General features: G+C 29.3%; 5 protein-coding genes across 11 annotated transcripts in view; 4 read left to right on the top strand and 1 right to left on the bottom strand.

Moving 5' to 3' along the window:
• Positions 1–15,480, bottom strand: part of LOC120359144 — a 325,906-nt gene that overhangs the window by 283,934 nt on the left and 26,492 nt on the right. The gene's annotated exons all lie outside the window — the stretch shown is intronic.
• LOC105195935 (mannosyl-oligosaccharide 1,2-alpha-mannosidase IA) overlaps positions 1–15,480 on the top strand; it is a 693,708-nt gene that overhangs the window by 661,554 nt on the left and 16,674 nt on the right. The window lies entirely within an intron of this gene.
• Positions 352–2,951, top strand: LOC113003321. Of its 5 annotated transcripts, none has more exons than XM_039455660.1 (4): positions 352–1,071; positions 2,028–2,332; positions 2,437–2,572; positions 2,635–2,951. In XM_039455660.1, the coding sequence occupies exons 2-4, from the start codon at positions 2,235–2,237 to the stop codon at positions 2,686–2,688; spliced, it is 288 nt and encodes a 95-aa protein (XP_039311594.1). In that variant the 5' UTR covers positions 352–1,071; positions 2,028–2,234; the 3' UTR covers positions 2,689–2,951. The 5 variants fall into 5 exon arrangements, with proteins under 5 accessions (XP_039311594.1, XP_039311591.1, XP_039311588.1 ...); XM_039455657.1 differs by lacking the exons at positions 2,028–2,332; positions 2,437–2,572; positions 2,635–2,951 and adding exons at positions 1,305–1,435; positions 1,516–2,004 and having other exon boundaries at positions 352–809; positions 954–1,071; XM_039455654.1 differs by lacking the exons at positions 2,028–2,332; positions 2,437–2,572; positions 2,635–2,951 and adding exons at positions 1,305–1,435; positions 1,516–2,004 and having other exon boundaries at positions 354–1,071.
• On the top strand, positions 3,959–6,972 carry LOC120359134. The gene is made up of 3 exons (XM_039455646.1): positions 3,959–5,427; positions 6,535–6,654; positions 6,810–6,972. Exons 1-3 carry the CDS (start codon positions 5,287–5,289, stop codon positions 6,933–6,935), a joined length of 387 nt encoding a protein of 128 aa, XP_039311580.1. The 5' UTR covers positions 3,959–5,286; the 3' UTR covers positions 6,936–6,972.
• On the top strand, positions 6,970–14,901 carry LOC120359121. Its single transcript, XM_039455596.1, has 6 exons — positions 6,970–7,282; positions 7,346–7,462; positions 7,844–7,934; positions 8,011–8,153; positions 8,265–8,400; positions 8,463–14,901. Exons 1-6 carry the CDS (start codon positions 6,999–7,001, stop codon positions 8,514–8,516), a joined length of 825 nt encoding a protein of 274 aa, XP_039311530.1. The 5' UTR covers positions 6,970–6,998; the 3' UTR covers positions 8,517–14,901.

Below are 15,480 nucleotides of genomic sequence, written 5' to 3'. Positions count from 1 at the left end.
TAGAAAATACAAGATCTTCCATAACCCGACTCAACAGTATTTCAAGTGTTGCGCAGATATGAACTTCGCTGGGAGTCGTTACTATAGAATCAATCAAATACTGTTAACATTCCTCGGTCTATGGCCATATTATACTCCACGCGCGAAATACATCTATAACATATTTTTATTTCTCCTTCTATTTTCTAACATTTTTTTTCAGGTTTGTCGTCTTTTGGACAAATCTGAATTCAATAACTGTTTATAACTGTTTACAGTTATTCATTTTTAATGTTTTTGTTATTTTTTAAATTAGTAAATAATTTAATGTGATAATTAATAATTATGTGTGTGTGTGTGTGTGTGTGTGTGTGTGTGTGTGTGTGTGTGTGTGTGTGTGTGTGTGCGTGCGTGCGTGCGTGCGTGCATGCGTATATGTATGCACATATGTATGTATATATGTATGTAACATAATATTATTATTATTTAATAGTAATATTTTTTTAATACGATATAAGGAGGATTGATGTAAGACTTTATATTATTAACTTTCCTAACATTTATTACTTTTAATGAACGTCACGATTTCAAAACTTAATAGTTATATCAGATATAGACAATAGATTATTGTTGTTATATTAAGTATATGAATTATCGTCAGTATCATGCAAATATTTATACATGGATGAATAATATGCACGTAATTTTAGTTAGCATCGTTTATCCTTATGGACTATAACGTGGATCTTTTTTTAAATGTTTGCTCAGTCATCGGACCTATAATATATTACACATTTACGTATTTTGGTATGCTTACTAATCAAAATAAAGTAAGTTTGCGAACAATATAATCGATTTCGGTACCCGCGATTGAATTGTTCAACAATGAAACGCGTCTTGAAAAATCAGATAACTTCTTCTTATACATAATAGTAGGAGCTCTATCGACGTAAATTATCAATATTTTATTCTAGACAAAAGAGTTTATCGAACAAGTGCGATATAGTTGGAATTCCTTAAAAGAAAAAGAGGAACTTAAAATCATACACACTCATGCTAATATCGGACGATTCTACGCAATCATTGGATCAAGTGAGTAATAGAATTAAGCTGCAAAACGTTCTGAATTTTATAGTGCGATTACGAAATTAAAATTAAAATTAGAATCAGCGTATTGAATGGTTGCAGTAACAATATACACAACATATTTTCTCATTATGTTAATATTTTTTTCGCCAAATATTCTTGATATCATAATGCCGTTAAACACATCACGGGAATCACTTTGGCATCTTTCGACTACGATGAATTTTTTTGTCGCTCAGGACAAATATGTCGGATTGTTGACAACATACTTGATGTTAACATTCTTCATCGGTATGACCACGTTGCTAACCTCGAAAATATTTTTGCTAATGAATGTGCAGCACATATGTGCAATGTTTCAAATTACTAGGTAACGAATGCCTAAATGTTAATAAAGAAATTATAAATATATTGTTTTGATTTAATACCATCAGAATTGAATTCTTTTAGTTATCGAATCGAACGTATTGTAAACAAAAGCCAAGTGAAATCGTTAGTCTTTCCAGAAAAATTCAATAATTATAAAAACATTATAGAGGCTGTCGATCTTCATCGAAATGCTCTGAAGTTAGTGTTGCAGTTTATAAAGTATGAAATGCCTTGAAAATTAAAGATTACGAATTGGAATTCAACCAATCAGAACAAAGCGGATTAAAATTAGACTTATATGATTAGTCGAATTTTAATCTCTAATTTGCAATCTACAATCTCTAATCAAATATGGATTTTACTTTTTCCGAAGTAATTCTCAATAATATAAAAAATGATGTTTTATGATATAAAATTATTTTTTTTATTTTCAATTAATAACTATTTTCAATTAATTAGTATATTTTTTATATAATTTTTCTTTATTTTCATATAATATAATGCGTAATATAGTACATATGTTATGAATATTTTGTTCGAGTTAATTTTTTCTATTAATTCAAATTCATATTACAATGTGATGATTGTTCAAGGTTTTTCGAGTCCCTCAAATCTGCTTTTTCAGTTGAAAATTTTGTTGGAATTCCTATTGGCGTGATATCATTAAGCATTAATCTATATCGTGTGAGTTCTTGAAACTAATTGCATATATTAACATCATATGATGATTTAAAAAAAATTAAAAGTTCTGTTAGCTTTGCGACCGCATTATAGCAGAAGATATTGGCGGTGCAATTTTGATGTGTTTAACAGTCATCATTCATTTTGGTGTCATGTTCCTATCTAACTACATTGGTCAAATGGTAATAGATCACAGCGAGGACATATTTAAGAAAATGTGAGTTTAGTGAAAACAGGCGATTTTAGTTAATCATATTTTGAACATATGTATCCAAAATATATGTAACTGCATATAGCATATTAATTAATATGGCATCACAGATGCTGCTCTCGATGGTATGCGACGCCACTAAATATGCAAAAATGTCTCATGATGATAATGCACCGAAGTCTAAAGCCTTCCACATTGATGATCTACTTTGGTCTGTTCTTGCCATCTTTGCAAGGCTTCGCTAAGGTAAATGAGCAACTTGCATAAGGAATGTTAAAAATTGTATATTTTCATATATTATGTTGCAGCTTATCAGCAAGTCGTTATCATACTTTATGGTAATTTATTCTATGCACCGATAGTAATCACAGGATATAATAATAATCAACAATTACAACTGATAAGTACTTTCGTTAGAAAAAGATGCATTGTTGTAGAAAGTAACATCTTTGGATCATCACTTTCAATTTATTGTGTTTATATTATTTGTTTATACTCGAATATCTCTATATTAAGCTAAGTAGGGTAATCATTTTTTTAAATAATTCAACTAAACAGTTTTTAACGATGAATAATAATGAATTATTTATAATTATGATATTTTAATATGAATTATTTATTTTTCATTTTTTTATTTGTTCGTATTAACACAAGATGTGTGTATATGTATATATGCGTGTGTGTGTGTGTGTGTATGTGTGTGTGTACATGGTTTGCATATAATACATACATATATTATATATATATTTGTATGTATCATATACATTTAAATATTATTACATATTAATAATTTTAGTAAGTGTCTCATTTTAATCTATCATTTTAATTTCGCAGGATAAAGTTGAATTAAAAATATGTTCAGTTATGTGATCTGAAGGGAAACATAATGATGAAGATAATTCTCGATTTTTCGAAATTACTTGATAAAGATTACTTGATAAAGATCACTTTTTAAAATGGAATTATATGATTTTTATCATATTATGTGAAAAAATCATATTATAATAAAAAGTATCATATAATTCTATTTAGAAATAACTATGACTTTTATATGTGTATGTAATCAGAAAAAATTGATCTTTTTCCTTATATTATGTAACTTTTGTCTGAAACATATTCTGGTCTACTGGGTTCAGTTTATGATATATTCTGATGTTTTTTAAATGTGCTATTCTTGTATAAGTAGCATTTCTGGACATAATATAATATATGTATTGTATTCATAAATATTTTTTACTATTTTGCAATATCCAATTAGTTATTTATGTGCCACAGTTTTCTTGATTCATCCAAAGAATATTTAAGAAACACAAAAGAGATGTTTGTTTTTAATCATTTTGAATATATGTTATTTTGCAAAGATTTAAAAAAGTAACCAATCATAACAGCAATATTTTTCATAACATAAGAAACACATACATTATATTTTTAATTGATCACATAAATACAATTAAAAAAATTTTTTTGTTATTTATAAAAGTTTGTATTACTTACACTTACATGAGAATATTAAATCAAAGTAAAATAAATTGAGTTATATCGCACAATTAATTAAGCGATAAAGAAAAATAAATCTACATTATCGAAGCTCTCAATTACGATTTTCTAATAATAATATTTTAGACAAACTGCTACTTTCTAATAATAATATTTTAGACAAACTGCTATGACAAGCATACAAAATGATATGTAGCTCCCTTGAGAACGCAGAAGTTATTGCTGCTTATAAGGGTCTGAGCAGAAAGATGGCTATAATAGAGTCGCAGTCGTAGTCGTAAATTCAAAGCAAAAACAATTGACGTTAATTCTCAATCCGGTCAATTGTATCGATGGTATAAACAATTGACGTTCGCGTTAATCGTTAATCTTATGATATCGATTAACGTCAATTGTTCGTGTGCACGACTTACGATTACGACTACGATTCTATTACGATCATCTAACGTCTAACGTCATGCAAAAAGACATATACATTTCCCAATTTTCCATTTTCATCACCACTTGTTCATTTCGTCGTTCAAAGAATTTGCCACGATAAAATTTCGACAGTAATAATAATCTTTTATTGAATATTTTCATTTTATATTTACTACAATGGAACTTATATTTTAGCTTGTAAGCCTATCAATTTCTTATTGTACAATAATTTTGTTCCCCTTTTTTATTACGTGTATGAAAATCGAAGTTTAAAAACCCACGTTGCCAATAATTCTAGCATACATAAACAACCTTATAGAAATATAAATGCAATTAACCTGCTAAATTGTCTCCTATACTGTGTATAAAATAAATAGTACTTGTATTAGTGATATAATTTATAATTGTATAATTTGTAAATGTATTTAAGAATTTTTCATATAAAATAATATTAAACACCAAGGTTCAGTCTTGATCGTAATTGACTTCTTTACTTATTTATGTAATAATATAATGTTAAGTTATCGATATCACTCTTTAATTTTTCAATTGCTCTGCTGTAAAACACGAGAATAATTACTATCTCGTTTTCTATATTATTCAATATTACGAATATAAGTTTCTCTTGTTACAAGAAAGGTAACTAACGCGATTGCTTCATTCAGAAGCAAGGAAATGAAGATATATGACTTTGGCGATAAAACATGAATGTAAATCTCGTCTGCCTCAGAAAAAAATAAAGAAAATTGTGTTTAATATCACCCTCATCGTGTTTTACTATTACTAGCGATAATGGATTATTTATGTACAATTCAGTGAACTACGATCCTTCCATTATTCTACAACATATAATGATGATAAAATCATCTTTTATAAATTCCTAAGAACAGCTATCCTATTCTTAAAGTTTACATTTTGCTATTACTTTCTATAGTTCTCAGTATTCTATAGAAAAAATAATATATTATACAATATCTATAAATATTATTAAAAACGAGGCTTTCTATATAACCCGACGCAATAGTATTTTAAGTCTCGCAAACATGGACTTTGCTGGCAGTCGTTACTACAAAATCATTCAAATAATATTAATATGCCTTGGTCTTTGGCCATATACACAATGCACGAGATACGTCTATAGTATATTTGTATTACTCCTTCTTTCATCTAAGATCTTTTTTGAGGTTTGTCGTCATTTGGACAAATCCGTATTCAATGTTTAATTATAACTTGTTGTTCATTCTTATTCTGTTCATAATTCTCTTAATTAATAATTTTTATGATGATTAATAATTTGTTATTATATACAATATATAGTTGTTAAGTACTCTAAAAAAAATTTAGGAAATGAATTCTCATACTAATTCAAAATGAAAATTTTATATAAGTATATGTTCAAAACATTTTAGTTTCACGGTGATATACGGTGTTAAAGTTGAAGAAACAATTTTATTTTTTTTTTAATTTTGAAATTTTCTCAACTTATTTTCATGAAATTGTTTATTTGAAGGAAAATAATTTGAATAGTTTTCAAAATTTTGTTGGAAAAACCGAAATTTTTCTTTCAACTTTGACACTATATCTTTCAACTAAGTCATTTCGGACATATTATCTTATGATATAAAATTTTTGTCTTGAATTAGTATAAAAAATCATATCTTAAAATCTTTAAAGTACTTAACAATAACGGATTTTTTTATTATTTGCAAGTAATATTTTTAAAAAAGTACGATTGTCTTGAATTTGAGATATTATATTATTATTACTTTTGTAATATTTATTATTAATTTGCAATAAATGATAAAGTTTCAAAGATGGTATTAGGGTTCTTGTAAGTATTATAATCACTCGTAATATATATTTGCTATTAGGTGAGGAATTCTAATTATTTCTTATGGAATCATTTGTTTAGTAGCTTGCAGTCATGCTGGAGGAACCACATTACCATTCCTTTTTTTCTTTGGTTATAGGTACAATGTCATCATATTTTTATAAATAATGTTCTAAATAATAGATATTTTAGAATTTTGAAATTAGAATCGATTCAACTTATCCATGAATGAATATGTTAAATTTTCAATTTAAAATATTGGTAACAAAGTTATTGTACAAAATGTAAATAAAAAAGGCCATAATACCATCTTCTCTATTTATATGAGATATATAATAAATATCAGAGATTTCATTATTAGAGTCGACAAAGACATAGAGTATTATATAAATTATCATCATGTGTATTAAGTAAAAATTTATATGTACATGGTTAAATACATAGTATAATATAATTTTAGTTATCAACGTTTATTATTGTGGAATACAGCGTGGATCTTCTTTTAAATGTTTGCTCGATCATCGGACCTACAATATATTATACACTTGCTTATTTTGCTACTTTTATTAGTGGCAATAAAGTAAGTTTCTATACAATATGATTAATTCCTATAATTGCGACAGAATTGTGCAACAATTCTGTCGAGATACTTAAAATCTTGAAATCTTGAAAAATCAGATAGCTTCGTATATATGAGATGTGTATACATAAATCGTTATTAGTATCTTATTCTAGATAAAAGAGCTTATGGAGCACGTGCAGTATAATTGGAATTCTCTGAAAGAGGAAGAGGAACTTAAAATCATACACAATCGCGCTAATATCGGAAGATTTTATACAATTATTACATTGAGTAAGTAGTTAAATTAAGCTACAAAACATTTTCAATCGTAGTACGATTATGAAATAAAATTACAATATTGAATGGTTGCAGTATGCTTATACATAACGTTCATTTCCTTTTTATTAATATTTTTCTCGCCAAATATTCTTGATATCATAGTGCCGTTAAATGAAACACGACAACCAATTTGGCGCCTTACGAGCATTATGAATGCTTTTATTGATACGCAGAGACAAATTAGAACTGAATTGTTAACATGGTATTTTTTTCTGACAATCTTTATTGGTATGAATACGTTGATAGCTACGGAAACACTCTTTCTAATGAATGTGCAACACGCATGTGCAATGTTTCAAATCACTAGGTAAAAAAAGCTATACATATATTGTTTTGATTCAATACCATAATATAATGGAAGTTCTTTTAGTTATCGTATCGAGCGAACTGTAAACAACAACCAGATGAAATCCTTAACTTCTTTAGAAAAATTCAGCATTGATAAAAATATCGTGGAGGCCATTGATAGTCATCGACGTGCCACCAAGTTTGTATTGCTACTCTATTATTAGACTATACATTAGAAACTGATCGTGAGAATTACAAATTGGAGATTAGAATTCAACTAATCAAAAACAAAAGATATTAAAATTAGATTTATCTGATTGGTAGAATTCCAATTTTCAAATTGCAATCCTCAATCCTTAATGCGTAGTCAGATGTGTGCTTATACTTCAATATAACATTTCAACAGTGTAAGAAATTGATTTTATATAACACAAAATTTTGTTATATAAAGTTGTTTATTAGTTGGTTTATATAATACTTTTCTATATTTTTATATAATATAATGCACATGTATAAATATTCCTTAACAAATTAATAATTTTTCTAAGAATTCACATTTATATTGTGATATTTGTTTAAGATTTATCGATTCCCTTAAATCCACTTTTTCAATTGTCCATTTGTTTGCAATTCCTATTGTCGTGGGGTCATTAAGCATCAATCTATATCGTGTGAGTTTATAAAACTAATTGCATTGCTATACTGTTGCGTAATGATTTTTAAAGAGTTATAAATTTTATTTTATAGCTTTGTGATAGCATTACGAACAAAGATGTTAACGGTACGATTGTATTGTCGCTACTCGTTGCCTGTCATTTTGCCTTTATGTTCCTTATTAACTATATTGGTCAGATAGTAATAGATCATAGCGAGGATACATTTAAGAAAATGTGAGTTTAGAGAAATTAAGAGATTTTAATTAAATATATCCAAAATTTACGTAATTACATACACGTAAATACAACCTACCAATTAATATAAATTAATATATGACATCACAGATGCAACACTCGATGGTACGCGACGCCATTGAACATGCAAAAATGCCTCGTAATGATAATGCATCGAAGTATGAAGACTTCCACATTGATGTTTTGTCTTGGTCTGTTCTTGCCATCTTTGCAAGGCTTCGCTAAGGTAAATGAGCAACTTGCGTAAGGAATGTTAAAAATTGTATATTTTCATATATTATGTTGCAGCTTATCAGCAAGTCGTTATCATACTTTATGGTAATTTATTCTATGCACCGATAGTAATCACAGGATATAATAATAATCAACAATTACAACTGATAAGTACTTTCGTTAGAAAAAGATGCGTTGTAGAAAGTAACATCTTTGAACCGTCAGAAATTTTAAATTTTTTGTGTTTATATCTGTTTATACGCGAATATCTCTATATTAAACTGAGTACAAGGTAATTATATAATAATTAAAATAATTAAAATAAGCTGTTTTTAACATTGATTAATATCGTTGATTTATCTTTTTATTTCTTGTACTAAAATCACGATTAAAACATAAGATTTTAAACAAAAATCATTTACTTAAAGCGAAAAAATAAAATACATATATAAATTTTAATATTTTATATTATATTAATCATATAGATTTTTTATATACCACGATTATATGAAACATTGTGTATAATTCTATTATTTTTTAAATAAATTTTGCAATACAGGATTGTGCACGATTTGCATATCGGGAGCACATAACACAATTAGCCGTCTCGATCGCTTTGGTTTGTGAAGTCCTATTATAAATCGTGATTTTAGTCCCGATAAGCGTGGATGCTTGGCTCCTTTGACATTGCGTTGCCACGCGATACGTCTTATCTAAACTGCAAATGTAATGTCTCTATTCCACGAGCAGCTTCTAACTAGAGGCACTATCGCTTATAAGTACGAAGAACGCATGCAACTCGTCGCGCACAAATCTCGGGCGTACCCGAGGCAGAAATTAGCGCGTTCCGCATCGTATTTTACAGCTGTCAGCTGGTACGACTACGTTGTCTAATAACATCTTTGATACACACAATCCTGATTGGTACTTGGGTATAAATAAAGTTCAATTTTTTATAAGTTCTTATTTTTTGCTTGAAATATGTCTGCACATATATAAATATTTTAATTAAGACTTGAAAGTTAAATAAAAAATTACAAGATTACTTTTGGCATACACGTACAGAAAAAAATTAGTATCACGTCAACAATTCATTGTTTAATATGTAAGCAACAATATAAATTCTTCCAAGATTTTATATTCTTGCTTGTATATGAAGCGATAAGCAGTTGATTTGATATTAGTGTTTTTCTTTATGTGAAGCACGCATACACGTTTCTACTAAAAAGTTAGTTTATAAAAATTGTTATTTATCGCACTTGAGATTTTATTATGATAAAAATTGCTTTTGATTAACAGATTGACTTTAAGGCAGTCATATATGCAGTCATATAGATGTGAAAAAGTTGAACATGAATATGATATTTGGGGATTACATTACAACGGAATAAGAACGTATATAAAAATCTGTAAAATGTATAAATGTCTTCATCCACTATGTTCTTTAGTCTTCTTTAGTCTTCTTGCTCGCAAATGGATATCAAGAAGATCGTTATTGGTCAATTGTTATCGAGAATCATGCGTGAATAATAGGAGAAATGCCATCTTTCTTTCGATCTCCGTAATTCTCTCCGTTCGAGAGATCTACGATCTCTTAGTGCATTCTCTACTAGTCTCGTTAAATACGCTCTCTTCCACCGAAAACCGCCTTCGTCTTACCCTCTATGTAACAAATGTGCGGTAGTACTGTGAAGAATAGAACTGTCAGACGTAGAGCGTATATAATGCGTCAAGATTCTTTAATGCTCGATAAGGATATCGACTAATGATATTCGAAATGCGAATTGTCATACGCAATTGTTGCACACAAAATCCTCGTGAATTGCAGCTACATTCATAAAGAGAATTTTTAACTTGAATCCTTTGCTACTCGAATTTCTTGTCATCTTGACTCATTGTATCGTCTGACACGTTAAATAAGGGAAAAAGAAATGAGATCCCAAAAAGAGGTTGTTGCTTCGAAAGTCATCCTTTCGTCAACATGGCGATGCAACGCACGGCATTATCGCAAGTATAACACTTTTTCTCCCCCGCGGCAGTTTCCAAAGATAAGCGAATCCCTTCCTAGGAAAATTCCTTTGTTACCTCACGTCGACTGGCCTAGGAGGGCAAACTATCGTACAAGGCTCCGACAAAAGTGGAGCGTGTATAAAGGCGTGTCGAAACTTGTTACTCGCGCGAGTGCTTCCGTGACTATCTGCCGAGCTGTGCAGTCTTGTACAAGTTGCCTTTACAAGTGGCGCAAAAGCACGCGAGAGCTTCTCGCAATCGAGTTTATAACGTGTCCCGCCTAATATAGCCGCGTAACCACAGCCGATGATTACATCCAAGTTTTGTTTTCCTCTCGGGCAGCTTTTCCATGAAAGGATCTCATAAAATGCTACGATTAAAATCCGGAAGACCCAGTAACAAAGCTATTAACAGTTCAGGAATATTACCATGAGCGCGAAAAAGATACACGACGATATTGTTACGATCTAATACTTCATAATTTAGCAATTATTAACAATTATTATTTAGAATAAATATAAAGATTTTTAATCACCAAACATAATTGTCTTCGAAAAATGTTTAATGTCGTAACATAGAGGGTTGGGCAAACAGTATTTCAAATAAAAAATAATACAACTTGTGTTTTGTATTTCAAATCAAAATTGTCAGGATTGTGTATTTTTAATTCAAATAGATTGCCAATATTTTGCATTTTGTGTATGAAATACTTTTTATCTAGCCGAGGTAATCTATTGTGTAATTAAAACTTTAGAAAACTCTAAGTATATTTTATATGATAAATTAAAATAGGCAGAATTTAAGACTTTTTTAAAATTCTGTTTTATGTTATGAATCGATAAAAGAAGCTGTTCTAATGGCTTCTATCACGCGCTGAATATTGAATGCTAAATATTTAGTCTAAATAATTAATTTTAAGAAAATAATACATCACTATTTAAGTGATGAACAAAAAAAAATCAAGGTAGAACAAAGCAAAAAGGAATTAACGATAAAATGAACGAAGAAAAACAAGATCAATATAAGGAACAAGCACGAAATTGTATCGTACTTTGGAAATATCTGGTCTCCTCTTTGTTCACCGCACATCTCTTGTTACTCTCCGCAATGTAATTTCATTCTACCAAAGTCGCAGAACTTTTGGAAGCGACGCAGTTGCAAGGCCAAACAAGTGACCCATGCTTAAGGTCATGTTACATTTACGAGACTTTATGTTATCAAACTTATGTGGCTCGTTTTAGTGCGCGTAACACCTAACGAAGAGAATAGAGTTGCGGCGAAACTGCAACCAGTTCAACTATTGTCGGCTTTATTTTTGTTCGTCTCTTTAATTGCACGTCCTATATTATTCTCACGAATTGTTAAATATGAGTTTGATATCTCTTATTTATAAAAATCGTTTCATATTTTTTACAGAAGAATGAAATATTACAAAAAATACCAGCTTTCTTTTGCCGGCAATTGCACAATAAGTGTTTTTACAAAACCTAACATTTTTCTATTTCATGCTCTTCTTCTCAATTTTCGATGTAACACCAAACAACTGATAGATACACAGCTATTGGTGTAATCTTTAACTGATGATTTTTTTTTATTACGGTATTTTATGACCATTTATTGCAATTTTATCATATCAATTTTATCACTTCTTCTTTTGTGCATATTTAAAAAAATCTTCAATAACAGATTTTTGCCACGGATCATTTAGTAATTCAGAAAAGAATAAAGTCACACAAGGAAAGAACGATCTTACCAAAGTATCTAAAAAAATTTAGATACAAAACTGAAAATAATTTTAACGGATCATCAAAATAATTATCTAGAACATTTAAATTAATTGCTAAAATGTCAAAACTTTTTACAGCCTTGCTTATCAAGCTTGAAAATCTTTTATAATTATTTTGATGGTCCAACAAAATTCTTTTCAAACCTGCACCTAGGTAAATTTTTAGATACTTCAGCAAAACCGTACAGTTGTTGAAGAAACACTTTGCCAATATCAGAGTTGAGAGTTTCGCCATTCCAAAAATTTCAGTGTTTCCCACAGCTTACGAAACGATTTCAAAGATCGCATCGACACCTGTGATCCACCCGAGTGTCCGACCGTAACTCCATTATCCGTTAAAGAACCCTCTTCGCACAATTGACTTCGCTCCTCACAATGCTTTTCGCTCGAGTTGCCTCGGCACATTTCCGTTTACGACGCCCATACTCGAAAACGACGGTATATAATCATAACTTTCGCGTTCTACAAGAATAACATCAGCTATACAATTATTTTAAATGTATTTATACAATAATCGAGGACACTAAATGTTCATTTTTACAAGTCAATAAGAAGTTATCACGTACGTTATGATCACCAGATAAGCGACGTTCTCTTCTGCGTGAAAGAAAGATGAACGAGTAGCAATTTACAGGGCCGTGATATTACGTTTCGCACCGAAATGCCCGCAGCCTATTGGCCATTGTACGCAAAGAGATACGCAATGCGATAAGGAGATCTTATACAGAACTGACAACGTGACTGCTAGGCGGCGATGACGGTGAGTGAGATTAGGAGGGACGAGGGTGCCCGACGTGCCGCTGAGCTAGTGGAAAATAGCGTGACGCAACCGGGCTTCTTGTCTGGCTTTATTTCAACCGACGACTCCACCCCCGGAATCAACCAGATGGGGATCGGATCGGAGAACCGTGAAATAACAGTCCTGCGACGCATAAACGTTTTTTACAAATGTACCTTAGCCAATAATTTTCTCCGCTATAACAAATAAAACATTTTTACGAAATTATACCGAATACGGTGCCAGTTGTGTGAAAATTATATAAAGACTAGTAGACTATTTGTACAAGTTTCTTTAAATCAAAATAAATTAAATATACTAAATATTGAACTCCCAATTCTTCAACAAAGTGACTTAAAAAAGGGTTAATAGGAGTCGGCGCGGCTTTTGTGACGCAGTGTTTATCTGAATAACATCTCATCGGTTATACTATTTAAACCATGTAATTAAACATTTTAGCTACAATTGTGGCTACCTTCAGTAAAGGTATACATTACTTCAAGTATACGGTGCTCCATCAGTATTTTAGTTGTCGATTGTCAAGAATTATCATTTTTGGTACACATGCAATAAATAAGTCGGACTCTCTTTTTTACAGCAGAAATAACATTATTAACTAAGTGTTAGAATTTACAGATATATACAAACATCTACTTATTTCTTTTTGTAGATAATAATTCTCACAAATTCAAAAAATAAATATTTAATTTTTTTAAATCCTCTAAAGCTTTTAGATAACAGAATTTTTCGGCATTAACTTGAAGAAATTTTAGTCAAGCACCCTTAGCATCTGGATTTTTTTATGCAAGGTGATTTTCTGCATATCAAATTATACATATACTACACATACATAAAAATAATAATCTTTTGCGAAAACGTATTGTAATCTGACAGAATTTGTTAAATAAATGAATAAAAAAAAGAAACATGTAATGATGCTTGTCTAGTATTAACTATCGGTAGAATTTTAAGGTAATTCGAGGTGCATTTCAAGCGCCTAGATTAAAGCGGCAACAGTGGATAATCAAAGATTCGCATGTAAAATGCCAACAGTTCATCGGATCCGCGCGCTACGGCATGCATGTTCATGAATCCGAAAGGAGTATGCCTGGATTGTATCGCGTGCACGTGCTGCTACGAATATCAATGCGAAATATGTATGTGTGTATAATGATGTGTGTAAGTGTAATTTTTTCATTAAAACTTACGACCGTTATTAGTAACTATGCTATAAATAGAGCGCAAAATGTTGATACAAACAGGGGTTACCATAAAAAAGAAATAAAGGAGAAAAAAATTAGTTAAAAAAAGGAAATATATTATGGAAATAGAAAAAGAAGATAAGGGTAAAAAAGATAAAAATTCACATTCAAATAGATATGTATATATACTTTAAAGATATATGTAAAAGTGCGAATGGAATATGCAAACGTAAAATTAAATAATATTATGGCATTTTTTTATGTAGACAATGCATTTGTAAAGTTTACTATTATAGCTCTTATATTTCGAAAACGATTCAAAATTATGTGAAAAATTACGACTTACGTGTCCAGTCATTTCGAGATGAGAATTTACTTTTAATTCCCTTAAAAAAAGAACAGCTTCTCGAAATATATATTTCGTAGTTTATATATATATATATGTATTGCAAAATTTTCTAATTTTACATTTTTATAATTTATCGTTGAGAGCAAAATCTAGTTGTGTATGTTACTCAAGCTCTTTGAGAAAAAAAACAGCCTTAATAAGAACGTAACGTCATTAAGTTTTAGATAAGTCAAACGATCACGCTTGCCAATCAAGAATGATAGTACAACACATATAATAGCCAATAATTTCCATTCTTTGAAGTTAACATTTTTAAAAATCAAAGAAATATTTTAATATATGAACTACACACGAGCTCCACATTTTCCTTGTAAAGAAATTTTAAGATTTCTAAAAATACTGAACAAAAATCTTTAATAAATTTTTCTTTAAATTTTTATTCTAAAATTTTTAATGTTAACATTTTATTAAATAATTAATGTTTTAAATAATTAATGTTTATTTATCTAGATATAAATTTATCTTGCATTGCATTAAAATTTAAATATTATTTAAGCTGGATCTTTTTATCTAGTGAAACAGAATTAAACATATTTTTCCATTTACAATCTTATTCATGACTGTTTTACATACTACATATATTTTCATCAATTTAATGTAAATTATATATATATATATATATATATATATATATATATATATATATATAGTGTGTATATAAAACACGCACACGCACGCACACAAATTTTGCGCGCACGTTGTATATATTTTTACTAATATTACTTTATATTAATATTTAGGTACTGCGATTATACAAAATAATACTGAATTACTTTTTATAAAACATAAAAGAATGTAATCTATTTAATTACATAAATGTAACATGATAACCAAATTGCAAATTTAGTATAAAATTTATCTATAAAGTATAATTTGGAGTTGACAAGAAGTATTTAGTCTCAGAGTAT

Source organism: Solenopsis invicta, chromosome 1 (genome assembly GCF_016802725.1).
Source record: "Solenopsis invicta isolate M01_SB chromosome 1, UNIL_Sinv_3.0, whole genome shotgun sequence".
Taxonomy (NCBI): domain Eukaryota; kingdom Metazoa; phylum Arthropoda; class Insecta; order Hymenoptera; family Formicidae; genus Solenopsis; species Solenopsis invicta.
The sequence above is the reverse complement of the archived record's forward strand: the minus strand, read 5'-3'. Positions and strand labels throughout refer to the sequence as shown.

Bases quoted from the DNA above. Each gene is read 5' to 3' on its own strand.
- LOC113003321 (XM_039455648.1), top strand. From the start codon at position 708: ATGGACTATAACGTGGATCTTTTTTTAAATGTTTGCTCAGTCATCGGA. The intron at 810-953 runs GTAAGTTTGCGA...ATTTTATTCTAG, and splicing joins TGCTTACTAATCAAAATAAA to ACAAAAGAGTTTATCGAACA. The intron at 1,072-1,304 runs GTGAGTAATAGA...TTTGTCGCTCAG, and splicing joins CTACGCAATCATTGGATCAA to GACAAATATGTCGGATTGTT.
- LOC120359134 (XM_039455646.1), top strand. From the start codon at position 5,287: ATGGACTTTGCTGGCAGTCGTTACTACAAAATCATTCAAATAATATTA. The intron at 5,428-6,534 runs GTTTGTCGTCAT...ATATAATTTTAG, and splicing joins CATCTAAGATCTTTTTTGAG to TTATCAACGTTTATTATTGT. The intron at 6,655-6,809 runs GTAAGTTTCTAT...ATCTTATTCTAG, and splicing joins CTTTTATTAGTGGCAATAAA to ATAAAAGAGCTTATGGAGCA.
- LOC120359121 (XM_039455596.1), top strand. From the start codon at position 6,999: ATGGTTGCAGTATGCTTATACATAACGTTCATTTCCTTTTTATTAATA. The intron at 7,935-8,010 runs GTGAGTTTATAA...TTTATTTTATAG, and splicing joins TAAGCATCAATCTATATCGT to CTTTGTGATAGCATTACGAA. The intron at 8,154-8,264 runs GTGAGTTTAGAG...ATGACATCACAG, and splicing joins GAGGATACATTTAAGAAAAT to ATGCAACACTCGATGGTACG.